This window comes from Bradysia coprophila, unplaced genomic scaffold, assembly GCF_014529535.1.
Source record: "Bradysia coprophila strain Holo2 unplaced genomic scaffold, BU_Bcop_v1 contig_138, whole genome shotgun sequence".
Classification (NCBI taxonomy): Eukaryota; Metazoa; Arthropoda; class Insecta; order Diptera; family Sciaridae; genus Bradysia; species Bradysia coprophila.
Window position 1 is genome coordinate 4651454 of NW_023503409.1, and position 16319 is coordinate 4667772.

Genomic DNA, 16319 nt, shown 5'->3' on the forward strand with positions numbered 1-16319 from the left:
ATAGAGGCAGCTCAGTGTACGATTATTGTTGAAAATGAGGGAGTTTCGAGTTTTTTCTTGGGTTTTCAACCCCTTACAGGAAAATTTTTTTGAGTATCTGTTTTGGACGATTTATTTTAGGCACTTTTGCATGCCAGTAAGGGAATTGCGGCTCATGGCACCTGTATGTGCGGGTATCGTCGTAGTAGAATATGTATTCTTATGTTCAAAGCATCAATGTCAGAAATCTGTCAAATGGGTTCGCCATGCTTTTCGAAAGTGTTTTATTTTAATCAATCCAACCATTCAGGTTTTGATGAGGTAAAAATGTTGAAACGAACATATTTAGATTGTTCAATGTTGATAAGATCAGCGGAAATTGTTGGTTCATTTAAGGAAATGGGTAAGTCTCAAGACTCGTTTAATGTTGGAGTGCATGGTCTTTGGAAAACAAATGATTTTTTGTGTCTCAATGCTAAGGCTGTTGTACAGCCCTGCAAAGCGTCACTAAATGTAACAAATAATATTCCTTTTTTCATGCTTTACGGCTCACTCCAATCTCTCCAATCGTTTTGGTTTCATTCCAAACGTTCCGAACTGATAACAAAAGAATCAAAACAATCTTTCCGGTTTACAAAATTATGGGCTGCCGATAGCAAAACTGTTTCATAATTTAACTTGATAAATGACAACTTTTCGCCTCCTCGCTGGTTGTCACTTCGTTCTACACAATACTATACATGAATAGAAAACCGAGTTTCTATTTGATCAAAAATTTATTTTTATTTCGACGGAATGCCATTCACTAGTGATTCCAGCTCTGACGAGTGGCTGGTTCAAGACCATTTACCATGGTCGCAAATTGAAGCCAAATTTAGAGGACTTATAATAAGCCGTGATTTATCTAAAGTTGAAATTGTTGACTTCTTGGAAACATTTTTAAAGTTAGACGGTCTTGTAAATCGCATGCGAGTCACCAATAACAAAATGTTCTTTTCATTGCACAGATTTATTCGCATTGAACCCAAAGAATCCCGTTCATTCACCAGATCTATTTTCAAATATTTATTGGCTACAAAAAACTTGATATCCAATACGTTTGTGGTACGTGAAGAGTGATGAGTTTTAACTGTGACTGTAACTGTAACTGTGTGACTTCTTATTAGGAGCAGTCATGCTGTGTTCACATCAAAAACATTTTGGTAATCTACTGTGTCTTAGAGTTAAGACTGACTACTTGCTTGGATGATGAATCGGCGGTGGCATCAAATATTATCACTAAAATATTTCTGTTGATGCAGGTGGGTAGAATGTAAAGCATATTTCTAGTAAACGACACGAAAGTAATCTTGAATTTTCTTCCACATTCAGAGATCCAAATCCGTCACAATTTTGGACGCACTGATTGACATAGACGAAATCATTCGATCATCGCGGTCAAAGTCTGTGATGGCCATTGTTTACAGGTAAATTGTTCATTTTTTAGAGCCATAATTTCCACAAAGTGGGACATTTTCGATGATTACTAAGTAAAAGGTTTGATGCATTTGTTCGAGCCAACTGTCAGTGTTACCGCTAAAGTTAGAGTTCCGAATGCAAAATGACAACAACGTTTTGATGAGAAAATAATGAAATTTTCATATGATTCGTTGGGCTTCTTTTCTGCGTCAATTTTAATTTATGTTCTCGTTTCAGACACTTTCTGACAAGGGCTCCGGCTGGACCACCGAGAGTCTTGGATGACAACACTTTTATCAAACATCTCATACTCTACCGTTCTTGGTACAGTGCAGAAGTGATGAATGGGAAAGTGGACGTTTTCAAACGGTTTTCGTCGACAATCAAGCCGACAGAAGAGTTGAGGTAAAATTGATCAACTGAATTACCAAACACTTAACTTTACCCGGTTTTATGTTTAGAACCAATCAGTCGTACTCTCTTTTGGGGATTGATGAGGTGGTTGACTATAAACAGTTGCTTCAACAGCCATTACCACGAAATGCCTTAATCAGAGCTCTGCGTGATGCTGAAAGTGTTACCGACTCGCAGAATGACGATGCAAACCTTCTTTCGCTAGACAAATTGCTGGTAATTTTATCTGAAATCTTTCAAGTTTAAAAACATATTTAGCAAGCAGTTGGGATAGCACGCAATACGCAATCAATTCAGCAGACCATTGTCTCCCATAAGTGATCGAGTAGCCGTTCTAACACCCGCAATCTGACCACACCGATCGATTTTCATAAACTGTTCTCTTGCTCTTGCTTCAACGCTTGAAATTTCTCTGTTTTGTAAAATTCATAAGCAAAGACAGGAACGAAAATGTTTCCGGCTGTTTGAACCCATTGTTTTTCTTAAATGTTTATCGATGGTCGAAAAATGAACGTTAGGCTTTCTTTCCAGGACTTGACGACGGACGATGAAACTGCAATGAAAGTTGAAGTTGATCTTACATTAAATTTGACCAACGAGACAATTTCAGTGGATGACGAAGGCGACAACGACGATTCGGTAACAATCAGCTACTTACCAAAACTATTTGAGCGATGGGATGCAATTGACGAGTGTGAATGGAGAGTAGCGGTACTACAGCATACCCGCGAAACTATGGTCTACGATGGTGATGATGAATCGTCAACAGTACGTGATTTTTCAACTTTGGTTTTGTGATTAGTAATTCTCAAATATTCTTTAGGATCGAACGGCAAAAAAAGTTACATTCGGCAGTGTTACGACACATGTTTATGAGGTATGCGATGATGATTGGTGTGATGATGACTCTTATACTGATGAATTCTATGATGATGATTCTAGTGATAAGAGCAATACCGGTAAGATAATCATGGAGAAGATATTGTAGAAGATAGGCCTTTAAAATCTGCATTTGGCATTTCTATTGCAGATTCATTTACTGGACCGCTTCACAATTTTCCAAGTGCGACCAACAGAACCGATCATTCATCATATCAACTAATAAGCGAAAGTAATCGAGATAAATACTCAGCAGTCGCCAATAGTAAACCTCGGAAGAAGAAGCGAAGTCATTTTGGTAAACCAATTGCACGTTGTTCAATTGACGACTGGATACGAAGAAAAAAATTGACCACGAGTCAATGCGTGGCATCTGGAAATGTTTGTGTGCCTGGTGAAAGAGTAAAAAATTGCAGAATCACTCTGAAACGTTTGGCCGATCATGGACAAAGATACGGAACCAATTCAGGACATACCAATCCTCAATTTGGTAAGGTCGATTTTTCCGACGATGTCATAGAATCTGAAGATTGGTCTGTTGGATCGAGCACGAAGTCATCAAATCATACTGTGAGCAAGGCATCGAAATCGGTGATACGATCAACTGAAACGCATCGGGTAATGTTCACAAAATGTCCAGAACTGGGATTGAAGAAGTGTACGGTTCGGTTGAAGCGGTTGCCCAGCAGTCAATTACATCCGACATCGACAAGTTCGAAGAGAATTCGGAAATACGAAAATGTACAAACCACCAATTTTACGTATTCTCGAGACGCTTATGAGACGAAAACATTCTTCGAAAGTTCTTCTCCCTCAGATTGCGGAACGGTAATACCTTTTAAGAGATTTAGGCCCAGTTCAATATTCACTAATGATTCTCATAGGACTTTTCATCATTAATTTCATCGAAAAGAGTAATCACTACAAATTCAACTGACGAAGAAACCCTGTCGGAATCGACTTCAATGGAATCTTTCCTCGATCAACCAGAGCATTTAATTTGCAGCCCAGATACGACTACATTGTTAACGTCTCAATCTTTACCGTCCACCGCAATTAACACCGAGATATGGTTATATAACGATAAGGATGTACACTGTGCAACAAATTCTGACAGGAGTGTAACAACATCTCTGCAAATCGAGTTTGTTGATTACAATGATAAGTCGTCCCCGCTATATTTACCAAGCAATGACAAACAGAAAAACGATAAACGCTCCAAATCACCAGTTAATATTAGTGACATTGCCGATGCTTCGAAAGGCGATTCCGATGAAATTTCAGCGATTACAAATTTCATCGGTTCAGTGTCTGTTTGAAGTATATGGAAGGTAAGGTGATTAAAGAGGCCTGACGTGTTTGTAATTTTTTTTATGTTTGAAGTCGGAATGAATTTGGAGCAGTCCATCTGATGCCATGAAAATCAATTACTGTGAAACGTTGTTGGCGTTACAAAAAATGTATTCCAACGTAATATTCAACGTTATCATTAAAAGAAAATGTTTTTGAATTGAAACACGTGTTTTCCTGGCAGGATCAAAATCTTGTAAAACACTTGGAATTTTCAGGTAGGAAGTTAATTTTTATGGCTATGACGCTTGCTCGAGATCCTACATCCACACCACGAAAGTATCAGCTCAGAAAGAATTTATAAATAAATGACTTATGCAGGCTCGTCGATGTCTGAAGGGCTTTCTACTTTTTGTAAGGATTAAGGGCTTTTTACCAATTTTTCCGAAGGGCTTTTCGAGCCAGTTCATTCATCCGTTAAAAGAGGAAAAAAATCCATTTTCCATTGACCGGTCCTGGACTTTCGTAGGTGGTTTTATTGATTTATTTGGATTCTGTGTAAGCTTTACTTTGTAAATGGAAGATGGATAATTCGATTGGTTGCGAAGGGAAACTTTTACAGCTTCTGTTTAGTAGCAGTGGTCGATGATGCCGCAGTCGAGGGTGGTGCACACAAAAAATTCTGGTAGCTAAAGGTTACCAAAAAACGAATCAGAAGGTTTCATTCATCTTCGAGTAGCCTTACATTACGCAATCTGAAGATCACCAGGACTAAGTCCTACCTTCTTTTTCACTTGGATCGTCATTTTATCTTTCTACTCTAACATCAACAAAAAAAGATGAAATAGTCTGCGGATCGAGTTTTCGTAAGTCATCAAGTTTCGTCGAGGTCCGATACTCCATATTTTTCAATACGAAAAACTCGAATATTTGGGCCATATTATTTGGGAACTTTCTTGGGCTACCTCATTGGAGAGGTACTTACATAGCGGATCCAGGAACAGAAACATGTATGGAGAAAATTGACTGCTTAAATCTTTGTGTTGTTTCATTATAAAACATGATCCGTTCTTTGGTAAGCTATAAGTTAAGTACGTTATACCTAACTTCTAAAACCAAAAATCTTCACCAAAGAGGACAAAATTTTCCTCCTTCAAAGTGTCATGAAAGGTACTCAACCATATTTACCTTTTCACAGTCTTAAAGCTCAAATATACTAAATTTTTGTACGAGAATTATGAGTTCCTGTGAACTCTGGTATAAAACCAACAATCTTTTTAATTTTATTTAGTAAAGAGAAACATCATCAAAATCTGAAGTGAAAGCATTTTTGATCATGTTGTCTACTGGGCTTGAACTAATATGTCTTTGATGTCTAGTATGTTTCACTTCACTAAATAAAATTAAAAAGATTGTTGGTTTTACACCAGAGTTCACAGGAACTCATAATTCTCGTACTTCATTCGGTTGACATATTCTCATTTCTCCAACAATGGCCTTAGTTGACAATTGTCGTAAATTGCACAATACGATGGCATCAAATCGATGCTGAATATACACGTGCAAATACGAATGGAGAACGTAATGTATTAGATAGATCAGCGTTGCTGTTGCTGTGTGGCAAGCAACATTCATGAGAGCCTATGACCTAGTAAAAGACGTGAATATTGTTGGTATCAGTTGTTAACGTTAAATGTGGCACACAAACATCTGAAATGATTTCATTTTTGCTCGTCTCGTTGGTCGAGTTGGATATGCACCGGATTTATAAGCGAGAGGTTGCTACTTCAAGCCCAGTTGTAGACAACATGATCAAAAATGCTTTCACTTCAGATTTTGATGATGTTTCTCTTTACTGAATAAAATTGAAAAGATTGTTGGTTTCACACCAGAGTTCACAGGAACTCATAATTTTTGTACATTTCAAAGAGTGGGGACCCCTCAGGATTTGCAACTCTTTTAAAACTCTTTTTATCCGAGCGCAACTTTGTGCAACTCTTTTCAGTGCGGTTTCCTTGCATTTCTAGTACATTTCGTCGTAAAATTACTAATGTCCGTGCTCGTGAACTAATTCTTAGTTTCCTCTTACCAAAAAAGTACTCCGTGTGAGAGACAAAATAGAATTTTTTCCAATTTTTCCTTTGTTTATTTGACAGCTCACTCTTTCACAGAGTACTTTTCGATGAGTGGAATGGACATTTAACTTCGTAGCTATGATATTTCGTGGATATTTAGAGTGAAGTTATTTCAGCAGAAAATAGAGCGCAACGAATGAAGAATTGGAAAATATTGTGGTGTCCTTACAGGCCAATGAAGATTCCTGAAGATTCCTGAAGATTCCTGAGATGTTGTATGAACAATCTCAAGTAAGAGACGACCTAAACAGAGACAAAACGGAAAAATTGTGAGGATGTTATATTACCAGGTTCAATTGAGATGTTTTTAGTTCTTTCCGGAGTTTTTGATGTGTTTGCTGGATCTTTCTATGATTTCTGGCTTTCGTTCATGTACGAAATAAAATGAGCTGCGCCAAGTCACTTAGATTACATATTTTATTATAATTTTTTTTATAGAAAAGTTCAATTTTACATGTACTCGTTTTCCGTTAAATGAATGAACACGTTTACTAATACTTGTAAATAAAATACAAAAAATCACTTGCAATTTTCTCTCGTTTTGTATTCAATCGTACAATGTAGAATCATAAAAAATAAAATGTAAAAAAATAATAATCAAAACAAGAAAGAAAGAAAATTCAACTGGATCAACGATCATTTTAAAAAATATTTTTTTTTCTTCTGTTTTTTCTTCTCGAAACTATTGTTGAAGCGATGCAAATGTTATGCTCAGTTTTTTTCTTCTATTTTTTTTTTAACATTTTCACAGTAGAACATTCGATTTAAAAATTTAACTTTTTTTCTATTTTAAAGATTACAGAGATGTTATTTAATAGTAAAATGTGTGTGTGTACGTTCACATGCTGAAGACGATAATAGTGTAAAATGTTTTCTGTTTTTAATAATTTAATTTATGCAATAAACTGAATATTTTACGCATTCTTCGTTTTCACTTAAATTATTTATTCTAACACAATTTTACCACAAACAAAATTTAAGAAAAAAAATTGTTTTCAACAAAGAAAAATCTACCTTAACGAAATTCAGTCGTGTTGGAAATGTGGTAAAAAATATGTTTCACGTTTTTTTAAAGCAAAGTACAAAAAATGAAAAATTAACAGATTTTCGGTTAAAGAAATAATAATCATTAGACGCGTGTCAAGCACATTATAGAACTCCCATTAAACATTTTTTTTTTTAAATTTCATTTCTCTTTTCATATTTTCGGTTCCTGTTTTATTGTATCTTTGTAGCGATGGATTTCTTGCCATTGACTGACAAAGTCAACAACAATTATGTTTACAAAATATCTCTGACATTTGAAGTGGCTACAAATTCATTTCTTTTGACCTGTCTTAGAAGGCAAGCATGTTACCAGTACAGTTACCGAGTGTATCACTTCAATTAAATGATTTATCAACAGATTGAAAGAAGAAATTTCACTTTAAGGTACGCTTTGGTCTATACATATAACGCCATTGGTTCATTACCTCACGGAAACGATCCATTATACCTAATGACAATTACAATTTTCATTTTCGTGGGGTTTTGTGTGTAAAGTAACTTGCACAATTGTGTGGACCATGTTAATGTGACTAGTGAGATAAGCCATTCCATCGGCACGTACTACAATTGTATAAAATATCGTCCCAGGAAGGCAAGTCACTATTTTTCATAGTCGATTATTTTACTCACGCTTCCAAGATTGGAAGTTGAATCCGAAAAAAAATTCGAAAGAACGTTTAGGCGTGTAGCAGACTATGGAAACTGTGAGCAACTTCCTCGTAATGACTTGCGTACGAAGACGAATTGGTATATTAATTCTCGCAACTCCCAACAATAATTGTGAAACTTTGACTAAAAATTTTGGAGAAATTTAGGGAGGAAAAAGTTGATGCGATTGTCCTGGGGAAAAAAAACAATCATGACTGATGTGTCCATTGCAGAACATTAAAATAAAAACGTTTTCATTCAGGCCGACCAAAAACGTCACCTTCTCTCCCAAAACAACAACTTTTTCTCTCAATTTCCACTTTTCATTCCCAGTTACGTCACTTTTCGTTCCCAGTTACGTCACTTTTCGTTCCCAGTTGTGTCAATTTTATTGTGGAAGTCGTCATTTCGTGAAGTGAAAATCAAATGTTGAAACAATTTCGGATTTCATTTATTATGAAGATTTGAGTAACATTTGCGTAACATTGATTGGATTGGCTTCGCTGAGCTTCACTGCATCCTCCGATGTTTTTACCACCTGGGTCGAAAAAGCATCTTTTTGTTCCTAGTAACACAATATTCTATTGTCAATTTGATAATGTCAAAGACAAGTAAATTATTTTTTTTGTTAAACTACAAGGTCAACATTTCGTATTAATCTGTTGGATCAAAAGAAGCAACGCTCTCGACAAATATGTGCTAGGGATATGCTTGCAGTCTATAAAACGATCTACTCAAATTTTTAGCAATTAACATTGCGTGTCAATCATGAAATACATTGTATATTGTCCAATTTTCCCATTCCAATCTCGCGAATCGGATCACAAAATGCAGCATTGAATTGATAATGATAGATATAAAAAAGTGGCTCTGAGTATCAGATGTTCGACAAAAATTTCAAACAATTGTCCATTTCTGTGTGTGTGTGTATGTAGGCCCTAAAATTTACTTACAATTACAAATTCTTCATTTCATTATAGTCACTTCAATCTTTGCTTTCAAATACATTTTTTTGTTCATACAAGTTTCGTATTTTTAGTCACTGCATTTTCATTTTTTCAGTTGAACTGTCGTGCAACATTTTTTGTTTTTATTTCTAACATAATATTGCCTTAAAATCATTAAAAAAAATCCGTTTCAGAAGTACCAGACGAATCATATAACTTTCTCAAAATGTTTAAAGATTAACGCGATAGAAATTTTTTTTTAAGTAAAATGTTCGGCGAAGAAAAAATAAAAATCGTAATAGAAAATGTCTCATCAACCTCAATAGAAATCAATGATTTTTTTTTGTTTGCTTTTGTTTTTTAGTTAACTTAATTGAATGTTTATCAGTAAGCTTGTGCTTCTTTGTAGTCACTCTGTTCCAATGTGAAGAAATCTTCCAGTTTCCATTGTAGCGTTTCGAATGTGGGCCGTCGCATTGGATCTTTGTGCCAGCATTCAAGCATTATTTCGTACAGTGCAGATGATGTGCAATTTGGCGGACAGGGCATACGGTAACCATGTTCTACTTGCGTTAATACCTCAGCGTTTGTCATACCTTCGATGGGAAATTGAAATAAGTTTTGCGCGAAAAATAGAAAAGAAAATTATTCCGAGACGAACCTGGATATGGAATCCTTCCATATGTCACTAATTCTGTCAACAAAATGCCGAAACTCCAAACATCAGATTTTATTGAGAATTTGCTATAGTTTGCAGCCTCTGTGAAATTGAATTGGTTGAGATTAGGAGAATGAACCATATACGAATTTATTGCAGTAGTTAGAACTTACCCGGTGCTGTCCATTTGATTGGGAATCTAGCTCCAACCCTGGCTTCATATTCATCTTCTTTGATTAATCTAAAATAGAAAGCAATTGTTCGAAGTCATATAACAGCGGAAGTAATTGGCATAATTCTGCACGGTAGGCCTTGTGTGATTTTAGCGAAAATTGCGAAACGTGACCGCAATGTTGAAAAGGAGTTTTTTCCCTCGTTAATTTTAAACGAACGTTAAAAATTCTTGTCAACTAATGTATTGCCGTACTAAATCAGTCGCCTTGTTACCGGGAATTTTAGTTTTTAAAATACAATTTGGACGGAAAATCAATTTCTTGGTTAACCAATCAGCGCAGAGTGTATCAGAGATATATCAATTTAAAAATTTCTTTGGCTTGGATTTGATTAGCAGAAAAAGAAGCGGTTTTTTTTACACCCGACGCAATTGATGCTGTTGGATCGAGTACGATGGACTAAACAAAACCAAAAACTCACCTAGCTAAGCCAAAATCGGCGATTTTAACAATGTTATTATCCGCAACGAGAACGTTACGTGCCGCTAAATCTCTATGTATATAATTTTGTGACTCCAAATAAGCCATACCAGCCGCAATTTGTGCAGCCATGTCAATGAGTTGTGCCAAATTTAAGTTTCGTCCTTTGCCTGCAATAAATATCACAAAAAATTAAAATCGAATTCCGTCCCCGATCGGAGTGTGATTTGATATTTTACCTTGTAAATACTCCAACAAGGAACCATGTTTCATCAGCTCAGTTATTATGTAGATGGGTTCTTCAACCGTACAAACTGCATACAATTGTATGAGTTTGCTATGTCGCAATTTCTTCATAATTTGTGCTTCAGCCAAGAAGTCTTTAGGATCCATGGTGCCTGAACGAACGTATTGATAAGTAAAGAACTCAATTAAAAATCGTCAGTTGAGCACCCACCTGATTTCAATGTTTTTATCGCCACCGGTGTCGTATTGTTCCATAAACCCTCCCAAACATCACCAAATTGTCCTGAACCCAATTTCCGAACGAATTTCAATGAATTTCTATCGATTTCCCATTGATCTCGTGTTCTGTGCGACAGTCCTTCGGTGACCGGTTTTTCAATCTGAATTAATGAAAAACAATGAAACGAATTGCATTAATCGAACGCTATATTGTTCTATCTGTCGTAAGTGAGTCACTTTTTTTTTTTTGATCAGATGCTAAATGTATTTACGTTCGGAACACATGGTGATTGTTAGCAATGTTTTTCTTTTTATACAAATGAGACTAAATGCGTGTTAATTGTTTATAACATCCACACCACACACAGGTCTATCACAATGCTGTGGCAATTCTAATTTCATTTTCACTTAACGATAAATCAAAAGTGTGCATAAAATCAATAATCAAGGTCTTTATCGGAATGAATTGCATGGTAATGGGTTCATTTATGAAAAAATTATAAATTCAACTTTGTGGTTTTGTTCATATCAATCACGATGCGGTGGATGGTTTCTTGCTGTTGAACATGTATCACAGTCACGGGTGTACCACTTTACCATAAAAATTGTCGTAAAATACCATCGATTTTAGCCAATTGCCGAAGACAATTAAAAGTTACTATAACAGAAAATCGTTGTTGCCGAAAACTATAACATTCAGAAAATTAAAAAACGATTCGATGTTTTTGAACGACATTCAACAGGGCTGGTACAAAAATCAAAAATGTTCTAAGCAGCGACAATAAAAATTGTTCTAAGTTACACCCCTGTGATCACAGTACGATGGTTAAATTGTATAGGTTGGCCCGTCAGTGCGATGTTTACAATATTGTACTCGACGGATTGAAATTTCTCATATTCATTGTTCACATAATCAATCCGTGAAAAGTGCATAATTGGTCTACATAACAACATCACTAATTGTCCTCATTTCTACGGACAAATTCATTTTAAATAAAATAAAAAAAAAGAAGTTAAATGGGGCTCGGACATGTCGATGACTATATTCAATATCCATAGCATAACAAAATCATATAAACAAACACCATAAACAGCAAAATTTTACACATTCGGTGCCACACCATATTTTCACGGTAAATATAAAGTAGAATGATTTAGGTAAATAAAAGCTATGAGAGGTTGATGAAAGCAAATAAACATATAAAACTGAAGAAGTTCAATAGCAGATGGCAATTATTTATGTCGTCGTTGAATCATGTTCAAATGTTTGGCAATGCAACAGGTTGCATTGCGCTGTCTTGTGGCGAAAATAAATTAAAAATCAAAACTGAAAACGTTATAATCATTGATGTGTGTCTTATTGGAGTAATTTTTGAAGTTAACCTTTTATAAACGGCTAATGACGTCAACAATGAATGGATCTGTAGTTAGGGTTCTACTGTATAGCAAAACATAAGATTTAGTATCAAAGATTACGCGATACTGAGAACAAAAGAACTAACGGATTGTGGCGATACGTTTAACCGTTTATAAAAGGTTAAAATGGTAAAATGCACGTACAAAAAAGCTATTCTATTAAATAACGGTATCTGAGGAGAGGATTTTACATGTCCTACCTCAAAGAGACCCAAGAATTTGTTAAACTATTAACGGAAAAAACAAATTAAACAAATTATTTAGATTTGTGTTTCAAGTATAGTTCATAGATCATTTTATATTTATATAAATATGTATAATGACATTTTGATGATGAGAAGCGTAAATAAAGATTTCGATAAGATTTTTTTACTAACACAGCCCAGCAAACGATTTTTTCAAAAATTAGGACGAAACCATAAAAATACAAATTATTTCGAAAATATCAATCTACTAATGATCTCTCTCACAAATACAAACAAATTAGTCAAAAATTTGCGAATGCAAATCGAATCAAATGAAAACAAAATCAAAATGTAAAATGATTAGCCAAAAGAAATCAAATTTCTGATTTTACAAAACGAAATCTTTACCTGTACACATGGTTTACATAAATTCACACATAGTCCATCGGAATCTTTAGAATAGTGTTCCACGAGTTCTTGCAGCGTTCTGAGAAAGATTATCATTTGTCAGGCAATTTGAAATATGTTTGGTCGCCTGACCACTTAAATTTAGGTATACAACAACATCAATCCTTTACCTGAACGTGGTTCGTCGTGCGATGAAAAATCCACCTTCGTCCAACTGACGTATTCGGTAATGTTTAACTGTGTCACCATCACGAACTGAAAGAATGATCAAAGAATTAAAATTAAAATTAAAGATTGTAAAACCGAAGAAAACAAAATTCAACGAATTCCATTTGGAAATGTATGAATTCATCAATTTATTAATAATTCATTGCGAAGCGACAGACAGTATAATCTTGTGGATTTGACACTAAAATTTATAAATAATATTCTAAACGGGGTTTGGTTGGGTTCGGTTTAACTCTTTCAAAACGGTTCTCATCGTTAATTTATTACGAAAATGAATTAAACCAGAAATTTTTGCATTGATTCGTTGATGAGAGCGGTTAAGGTTATACTAAGGACATGTAAGACCCATAAACTACGGATAATAATCAACAAAAAAGGAACATGACACGTGCGGCTGTAACATCAAAATCATGGTATTTTGGTAGTCGAGTTTTGTTTTTATTTTTTTTCATTTTTGAACTATTTAACCGAAGCGCGCGTGTATTAACATTGGTACTTAATGGAATGTTGGCCCACAATAAAAACGTAATTTTAACTCGTCTTCATTAGCAAATTATTCATGCTGGCCTGGTATTAATCTTTTCAATAATAAGAATAACAAACCGGTTGCTTGAATATTGTTTTTTTTTATTATTTTCAAAGGAGCTCCGATTGAATCTGAGAAATTTTGCAAACTTTGAATGGATTGAATTTGATTAAGCGTGGAATAAATTAATGAATCGTCATACTGATTTTAGCAACAAAAACAAAAAATCGCATCATCTTTAAATATATACCCATTACCGAATCGGATAAAGACATCAAACCACATATTATATAGATTAGCATACTGACCGACCAGCATAATCGTTTAATACTTTCATAAATGCTCGTTGACTGGAAGTTCATTCACCGTGTCGAACATACTTATGTAAATTTATTCAAGCACATGGACGAAAGTGATAAATAAGAGGGCGTTATCATACAAGTAAGAAAATAGAATACGAAGGAAAGAAAGGTGCTAAGCGAGAAATATACGAGACACCCAAAGGTTCTGAAGTGAAAGCATTTTTCCTCATTTTGTCCACGGTTGGTTGTTAACTCTTTGGTTTAGTAATCCAGCGTCTATCCAACTATGCCACCGCGGCAAGCATAAATGAAATCATTACAGATATTTTTGTCCTACATCAAACCTCAACTGATGACAGGTTCACGACTTCGTAGAGCTTACAGCATTGTGACAGGCACGCATGAATTAGTTCTACCATCATATCGACAGCTTTGCTGATCTGCTTTAAATGCAATTTATACTCCATTTCGTTAGTACGTGCATTAATCCAATGCCATCGTACAGTACAATTAACACAACGTAATCAATGAAAGCATTGACTACGTTGGAGAAATGATAATAACTCAACCGAAAAAATTTAACATTATGAGCTCCTGGCATAGCCAAATCAACTAAATTAGTTCAAACCCAACCATAGACAAATTGAGCAAATTTGATTCAGATTCAGATTTTGTTGTCTAGTTTCTCTTGCTTTAAAGTTTGTCATTTTCGATTCGGCAATACCAGGAGCTCACGACGTTGAAGAAAGGTGTTAAGGTCCGACTTATGAAGTAAATATATCAACTCCACTGTTTGTGTAATTTTTGCGTCGTCTGCATTGTCTGCATTTGATTCGAGTAAGGATTTAAGAACCAGTAATCCTATCGCGATACATTTTCAGCAATTATTTCTATGAAATCTTTTGCTTCAAACATCTACAACCGATACAAAATCTCCTACTTCCTTTGTTTCACGTTTTGCCATTTAATATAAAAGACAGACCAGTCGTAATTCATTTTTTGCCGTCCAAAATAAATGGCTATTGACGTTTCAAGAACATATCTAGCCAAACATCTGAAAAATCTATTTTTCCGGTAAACAACTCAATTTTATCTCATATTACAACGATCTCAGTGTTCATTCCAACAGGATAATTAATCGGCAATCATACCGCAACACAATCAATTTTGCTGTTTAACGACAACAATCATTTCGTTTGCATAAAAACGAATTTGTGTCTACTCGAATTGAAAACATTGTTGTGTCGTTGTTATTGCGGTAAATAGCTGAATATATCGATTACGACTCTATAATTAATTTGAAAAGGGAAATTCAAATATGTGTACAATTACGTTACTTGTTTTGCTTAAGAATTTTTTGTTTCAATAACCTGTTACTGGTACACTGAAATCGTTTGTAAGGTAAGATTAATGTGCACACACAGTTCCAGAAATGTATATATTTGTACAATGTACAACAAATACAAACTGCCAAATTAACGAAATTCTTAATACTGGTAACAGTATCCGGCAATGCCCGGTTGCTTTTAACATTTGTACGGGTGCGAAATGTATAGAGTTTTCAGTTACGAACGAGTCTATATCTATACATTCAAGATTCAAAGTTGATTCATTCGCTGTACTCTCAGCAACAACTGATTGAAAATCTTTCTGTATAATTCGCTGAAGTCATAACGTAGATCGATAAAAGAATGTATGAATATTCAATAGTGCTAATTGTTAGTTAATATCTCAACAAAAAATGTAGATCTAATGATTCACATATGGAAGTTGAACAGATGCATTGATACAATTATGACGGGATCATTGCTATTGCTAGGGTCAAATCGATTAATTTTACCATACCTGATAATGAATAGTCATTGTGTCGGCTTTCTGAATCTCTGATTAAAAATGCTCCGTGTTCGTTTTCTGGAAGAAGTAGTTTCTTTTCCGCCTCAATGCGCTTGATTTTACGGAAATACCATCTGAAAGTAAGGAAAAAATTTCAGTTAAATTATGATGTCTTAAAACTGTGCAATAAACAATTTATGAATAACTTATATGCATATATCGAACGGCGATCAGTTCATTTCGTTAAAAATATGACCGTACAAAATAATGTATGTGATGTGATTATTGACGCCACTTCAGACCAACTTTAATGACTATGTTCAGCCCATGTTATACATCGAAGTATTTGGGTTAAATCGTTTTTAATTAAAATTAAATTATACGAAAAATAAAATAAAGAGTGTACACGGCCTGTCGTGTTATTATACCCATAAATTTGTTTATTGTAAATCTATCTGCCAGAGACGATTTTGTTATTGATGATCTGACTGACAGGATTTGCAGAGACAGACGACGACGGCCTGAAGTGGGTTAAAGATTTTTATCAATCAATGGTCTGTTTAAGGTGTTACTGAGTAAATAAACGTTTTCATACGACGGCCGAGAAATTTATGTTTTGATTAAAATGATGAAGAAAGTGTCGGCACGGCGAGGTCGACAGAAATTTTAATTTTTATTAATTTAAATTGATCATTAAGCGTAGTTGTTGCATAATGTGGTGGAAAATATTTCGTTTTATGATAAACGATATAAAGACAACGGATTAATAACTATTTTATCATCGCTTCTTTCACGTTTTATGATGCATTCGTTTGTCGGTTTTACCAAAAATTTCTTTCAACTGATTC

At 34.8% G+C, this 16319-nt stretch overlaps 2 protein-coding genes across 3 annotated transcripts in view; one reads left to right on the plus strand and one right to left on the minus strand.

The window, feature by feature from the left end:
• Positions 1 to 578: 578 nt before the first annotated feature.
• Positions 579 to 4234, plus strand: LOC119073463. Its single transcript, XM_037178967.1, has 10 exons — positions 579 to 923; positions 987 to 1083; positions 1146 to 1280; positions 1351 to 1445; positions 1675 to 1842; positions 1899 to 2067; positions 2383 to 2619; positions 2675 to 2810; positions 2882 to 3558; positions 3615 to 4234. Exons 1-10 carry the CDS (start codon positions 775 to 777, stop codon positions 4047 to 4049), a joined length of 2298 nt encoding a protein of 765 aa, XP_037034862.1. The 5' UTR covers positions 579 to 774; the 3' UTR covers positions 4050 to 4234.
• Positions 4235 to 6875: 2641 nt separating this feature from the next.
• Positions 6876 to 16319, minus strand: part of LOC119073437 (tyrosine-protein kinase Src42A) — a 33870-nt gene continuing 24426 nt past the window's right edge. For both annotated transcript variants that reach the window (XM_037178920.1, XM_037178919.1), the window contains 9 exons: positions 15484 to 15605; positions 12753 to 12837; positions 12583 to 12661; positions 10566 to 10734; positions 10348 to 10506; positions 10110 to 10278; positions 9629 to 9696; positions 9459 to 9557; positions 6876 to 9393 (listed from right to left, as the gene is read on the minus strand). In XM_037178920.1, coding sequence (XP_037034815.1) covers positions 9182 to 9393; positions 9459 to 9557; positions 9629 to 9696; positions 10110 to 10278; positions 10348 to 10506; positions 10566 to 10734; positions 12583 to 12661; positions 12753 to 12837; positions 15484 to 15605 — 1162 coding nt within the window. In that variant the 3' untranslated portion in view covers positions 6876 to 9181. The remainder of the gene's footprint in view (positions 9394 to 9458; positions 9558 to 9628; positions 9697 to 10109; positions 10279 to 10347; positions 10507 to 10565; positions 10735 to 12582; positions 12662 to 12752; positions 12838 to 15483; positions 15606 to 16319) is intronic.

What these genes read in the sequence shown, in the direction of transcription:
- LOC119073463 (XM_037178967.1), top strand. Translation starts at nt 775, where the DNA reads ATGCCATTCACTAGTGATTCCAGCTCTGACGAGTGGCTGGTTCAAGAC. An exon ending in AAATATTTCTGTTGATGCAG is followed by an intron (nt 1,281 to 1,350) that starts GTGGGTAGAATG and finishes TTCCACATTCAG; the next exon opens with AGATCCAAATCCGTCACAAT. An exon ending in AAGCCGACAGAAGAGTTGAG is followed by an intron (nt 1,843 to 1,898) that starts GTAAAATTGATC and finishes TTTTATGTTTAG; the next exon opens with AACCAATCAGTCGTACTCTC.